General features: G+C 52.1%; 1 protein-coding gene across 1 annotated transcript; it reads right to left on the bottom strand.

Moving 5' to 3' along the window:
* Window positions 1–2,043: 2,043 nt before the first annotated feature.
* Window positions 2,044–4,043, bottom strand: LOC140680289 (C-C motif chemokine 5-like). The gene is made up of 3 exons (XM_072916728.1): window positions 3,713–4,043; window positions 3,155–3,266; window positions 2,044–2,659 (listed from the first exon to the last, which is right to left on the bottom strand). Exons 1-3 carry the CDS (start codon window positions 3,783–3,785, stop codon window positions 2,572–2,574), a joined length of 273 nt encoding a protein of 90 aa, XP_072772829.1. The 5' UTR covers window positions 3,786–4,043; the 3' UTR covers window positions 2,044–2,571.
* Window positions 4,044–5,523: the final 1,480 nt, after the last annotated feature.

Raw genomic sequence — 5,523 nt, 5'->3', positions numbered from 1 at the left:
GGCAGGAAATCTGGCTGTAGTCAAGAGGGTCATGAACAACCAAGGAGCAGCATCCCAGCCAAGGGCAGCCCAGCCCAGCCCAGCACCATTCTGTGTCCCAGGAACACATGGAGAGATGAAAATCTGCAGGGGGTGTATCCTGAGTGTGGCTACCTCACTGTGCTGTGAAACCGTGGAGCAGAGCGGTCGGTGGATGGGCAGAAGCAGGTGAAGATCCCAGGAATGGGGTGCTGGATATCTCCTCTACCCATGAGGACATCCCAACCCCAAGTTTGGCACTGTTTGGTACAGGAGCCCCCAATTGTGCCTGCTCTGGGATTCTGAGCTGAGAGGTGATGGAGGATAGATGTTTTGGAGAAAGGGAAGTTGAGGGGAGTACTGGGGTTTATCCCATGCCCAGGATGCAGGGACAGGCTGGAGAGGCTGGATCATCCAGTGCTGCAGCTGCCTCGCCTCAGGACAGTCCCTGGCTGTGTGCCCAGACACTTGTGGGAATTTCCCTCCCAAACCTTTCTGGTTTCAGTTTCCAGTTGCTGGAATTAGGGAACGTTTTCTTCCCTGCCTGCAGTGGCAGAAGGCATCAGGAAGACCTTCATGGCTCTATGGGCAAAACACTGGATAGCCTGATTTTCTCTGGCCTTTTTGAGAGCATGAACCCTGTGGCTGTTCCCTCTCTCCCAGCTTCACTTGAAGAAGCCCTGGGAGGAGAGAGGCACCATGGAGACCCTCAGCCCCAGTGTCCACATTGTCTCCCTGCTGGTCACTGCTCCCAGCCTCATAATGAACATCCCGGCATGGCCTCTCACTGCCACTCCTGGAGAGCTGATGGTTTGATCTTGGCCTCACACCTCAGCCTCTTCAATTTCTGTCTTTTCAACTTGCAGTAGCCAATTAATCTAAGAGTTCTTTCTCCTAAACCCACCCATTTATACATCCCATCACTGGTTCTACCCTGTGGAAAGTGGGGGCTGGACGGATCAGGCTAAGCACAAACATGGTCTGTATATCTGCCCAAGTCCTGATGGGACCATCTTCTCTTTGCTTGAACCTTGTTTCTCTCCTTGTTTCTGCTTTTCTTTCCCAATCCTGCTCTGCTCCAGGTGAGTCCACCCACCCAGAACCATGGAATCACTACGGTTGGAAAGACCTCTAAGATGGTGGCTACAGCCATTCCCCCAGCACTGCCAAGAACATCCACACATTTAATGTGCCTCCAGGGATGGAGACACCACCCCTGCCCTGGGCAGAGCTGATGATGAGAAAGGGGAGGTCAGGAAACAACCTGAGCATCTGCAGACCACTGTGGCACCAACAGGGCTTGGGGCTGTTTTGCAGGCAGTTTGTCTCACACTGGGTTTTTTTTGGCCCTAATAACTAGCTCTGACAGACACAGCCTAAATTTTTCCCATACCCTGTAGAGCTCCAGCAGGGAGATGGGACCAGCAGTTTCGTTTTCTACCCACAAAGTTACCAGCCAAAGTTACCAGTCAACCACAGGCTGATAAAGCGCTTTTGTTGGTTTTACTTTGTGCTTTTTAAAACAAATGTCTTGTTTCCTGCCCCAGGAAGCAGCAGAACAACAATGGATTGGTGCTTGTCTTGTAATAAACACTAACAGAGCATCCCAAGAGCTAAGCCTGGCTCAGGCTGCATTCCAGAGGAGCCTGTGCCGGGGATGTAGTCCTGGCCATCCCCCTTTCCTCTCACCATAGGGACACCCCTGAATCCCCACCCTGAGATTTCCAGGCATTCCTTTGCCAAATCTGCAGTGGCAAAGCCCCACTAGCTCCCAGCCTTGGCTATGATATGGTGGGTGGGAGGGGCTGGGAAGAAGTTCTGGCTCCACATCAGTGCAGGGACTGGGAGGTGCTGGGGCTGCTGCTGCTGTGGTGCTGGGATCAGGGAGGCCAAGCAGAAGGGAAGGCTTTTAGACCTAAGAAGGCTGGGGCACTTCCAGCTGAGAAGTTGGGTTTTTCCCCTACATCTCCGAAAATAGTTGTAGTGGGGTCCCCATTTTCCAAACAGGAGGGGAACAAGCAGAGATGGCACACAGAGAAAACAGCTTTATTCATTGGCACTAGCACAAAACAGCAGTTTGAGAACAAGGCTGAACACTGTGGTTCCACAACAAGCATCCTGTAAGTAACCAGGGTACCACTTCCTTCTCTACGGTCAGATCTTACTCACAGCATCTACTGCACTGTTACAAAATTCAGTGGGAAAACTTATCCTGGGCTTATAAAACAGCACTCAGACCTAATTCCAACCCACAAATAGCTCTGGGATGAAATCCCCCTCCCATTCTAGCAATGGAGGCACAAGGTGGGGCTCAGTTTAGCCACATCACACAGCAGGGCACCCCAAGATGGGTCTGCAAGACCAGAAGGTCTCCAGCATCATGGCTGTCCTAAGCGTAGCTGAATTATTGTGGAAAGATGACACCTTTGCAAGGCAAAACAAGCTTCCAGCGTCCCAAGGTGGCTCAGCAGGTTCTGGTGCTTGGCAGTGGTGTTTCTAGGTCTGTGCCAAGCTCTCATGGGTGGTCTGGCAGGACTTCTCAGATTCCAGTGCTCACTGCATCTCCAGGCTGTTCACGTATTCCTTCACCCACCTGGCATCAGGGTTAGCACAGACCTCCCGCTTCTTCCTGGTCACAAACCTGGCAGGTCACCAGTTCAGGGGTTACAGTCCCAGGGGGTAAAGGGGGCATGAGGGTCATGTCATTGGGTCATTTCCCACAAACCCTCAACTATCCTGGAGCTGCAGAGCCTGCTAAAACCCAGGGGGAGATCGGGGTCCTTTGGGAGAACCTGCCATGCTCAGATATTTGTCTCCTTGTCCTGTGCAGAGGTGAGCCTGGGTGCAGTGTGGGATGTTGTGTGGATTGAGCTCATCAAGCTCTGGAAGGTCCTGCTGGCTCTTGCCCTCCTTCCCATGCCTTATTCCCAGCATCAGGACACTCCAAGGGGACCGAGGGACCACTTATTTCTCAGCTGAGGATGGTGAGGGCTTACACAGTGCACATGGAACCTGGGTGGCTGCTCCCTTCCCCCAGGGATGATGCCTCACAGCATCCGGCCCGGCCCGTTAGATGGGAAGCCAGGAGCCCAAAGGCTGGCAGAGCCTCCCCTCAGGGCCCAAAGCTGACACTTACACAACTGCTGGCTGGGAGCACTTGCTGCTGGTGTAGAAATACTCCTGCACGTGATTCTGAGGCAGCTTTCGTGAGATGTAGCTGAAGCAGCATAAAGCCATGTCAGACCCCACTGGAAGAGATCAGGAAATCCAGCCTGAGACCATTACTCAATAAATTGTACACCTCCTTAATCAGCTGAACTGCCCCTTCTCCTCCCGTTTTCCCTGAAAATCAGCAAGGCATTGCTGTGAACACAGAAACTTGATAAAAAGTATTGCTAGGATTGTTTGTTAAATGCTTTACACTAATGTCCCAGGGTAAAAATCCCTATTGTCACCCTGTGTTCTCTCCTAAGGGCCAGCAAGAAAATGAGGGTAGAGAAAACCTGAAAACTTTGATACCAGTGAAATTAATCCCTAAAATGAAATTAGAAAGGAAGACCAGCCCAAATAAACAAGGAGAAGTTACTTGAACAGGTTTCCAACATTTGCAGCTGACTTTTGTGAGTTCTGCTCCAAATTACAGGCAGTCAGAGCAAAAGTCCACCCCAGGAGAGCAGAGGGATGCTGTACTCACATGGAGCAGGAAGGGCCTGAGAAAAGAGGTCAGCAAGCAGGATGATGGAGAGGCAGAGTGTGGAGATGTTCATCCTGGACAGGGAGAAGCAGAGGCAGGATCAGAGCAGGTTCCTCCTGTTCCTTTTGTGAGGTGCTGGCTCAGTCCTTGCTTTTTATAGGTACAGTGGCCAGTCAGTCAGATTTGAAGGCAAATGTGGAATTTCCAAAACATAATAGAGCTGATGTCATGGCACCTTTGCCTCAGAAATACTGGAGAAAAAAAAAAAATACAGAAGCTGCTGCTTGAGGAAGTAGCAGAATAGCCTTTGTGTGAAGGCTAAGTGTGAGCAACTCAGCCTTCAGTGGCCAAGACAGGATGTAAAACCACCCTTGAGCAGCAGGTTCACATTTGTATAATCCAAAACAGCTCTGCTTATCAAAGTCACCTCAGCATTGCCACCAAATCACCAGGAGGACCCAGCTCAGTCTCATCTTTAATGAACCAGCTCTGGGGGTCAGGGGTGCTTAGAACTTCAAATGGAAGGTGCAGGTCCCACCAAGGGATCCCTTCTCCAGTGGTGGGTCTGGGAAATGTCCAGGGTGGTTCCAGGGGGTCACTGAGGGCAGCACAGGCAGCAGGAACACTCAGTCTGGAGACTGGCTGTAGATCCAAGCTGGCAGCCTTGGCACCATCAAGCACAAAATCCTCAGTGCTGTAATTCCAGTGTGGGGTTGTGCCCTCCAAACCCCTCCCATCAATCCCAGTAGGGGCTGGGCTTGACTGGGAATCCTACCTGGATTGGTTAACTCTACAAAGAGCATCTTCTCCAAGTGCCAGTGGGTTTGGTTCCAGGTGGGATGCAGAGGGCAGAGCAGGAGCCTCCCCAGCCCAGGGAGGGACCGAGAGACTCCAGTCCCTGGTGCCCACCTGCAGTCACAGGGGCCATAGCAGGGACTGCCCCTGGCACTTGCCATGACATGATGGGTTCCCCAGGATGTGCCAGGGAGCATTTCCTCTTTTTCCACCTCTCTACTTTGTGACAGGTCACAGCCTGTGGTTCCTCTGGGTGTTTTCCAGCCCAGCTGCTGCTCACAAGGTGTCACGAGCTCATATTTTTTGGATTTCCTCACTGACCCTCGGACCCAGTGCTGCAGAGAAGAGCTGCTCTGCTGCCACTCTCCTTCTCCCCCACTGGCCTCGTGGGTCTGTGGGGGCACTCGGAACCTTCCCAGTGTACCCTCCACCACCATGTCCCCATGGGTGGGGACAAGGGTTGCAGGAGGGTCTCCAGGGCTGTGCCAGGCACCTTGCCGGGGTGGGCAGGAACCCATGGTTTTTCCAAATCATCCTCCTAGGAGGCATCAAGGTGCTGTCCTGAGGACCCTTCATGAGCAGGAGCTGGAGCTGAACCAAGTGCCTGACATCATGGGGTTGTCACAGATACATGGTGGTGGCATTTTGGGGCAGCACAGCAATGTGCTGCAGGTATTTAGGCTTTGCAAAGGACAAAATCTCAGCTGGAATTTGCCAAGGGACACTCCCTGTCAGAGATGGGGAGATGCATTATTTATTGCTATTGCCATATTGTATTCCAGAATTGTGATTGGTCTGTTGGCATGGCTAATTGATGTGAGCAGTGCTTATGCCCCAGATCCATGCAGGGTGCAAAGAAAGGCAGTGGGACTCACCCTCATCATCTCAGCACAAAAGAACTGCATTTCGTGCTGAGCCTCATCCCCTCTGCCCCAAGGCTAATCCTGGGGCTGGGATTTCTCTTTCCAAGGAGCAGTGCCTGTAGAAAACGCCTATTTTTATGTCCCCCACCTGCT

This window comes from Taeniopygia guttata, chromosome 19, assembly GCF_048771995.1.
Source record: "Taeniopygia guttata chromosome 19, bTaeGut7.mat, whole genome shotgun sequence".
In the NCBI taxonomy this organism is placed as follows: Eukaryota; Metazoa; Chordata; class Aves; order Passeriformes; family Estrildidae; genus Taeniopygia; species Taeniopygia guttata.
The sequence above is the reverse complement of the archived record's forward strand: the minus strand, read 5'-3'. Positions and strand labels throughout refer to the sequence as shown.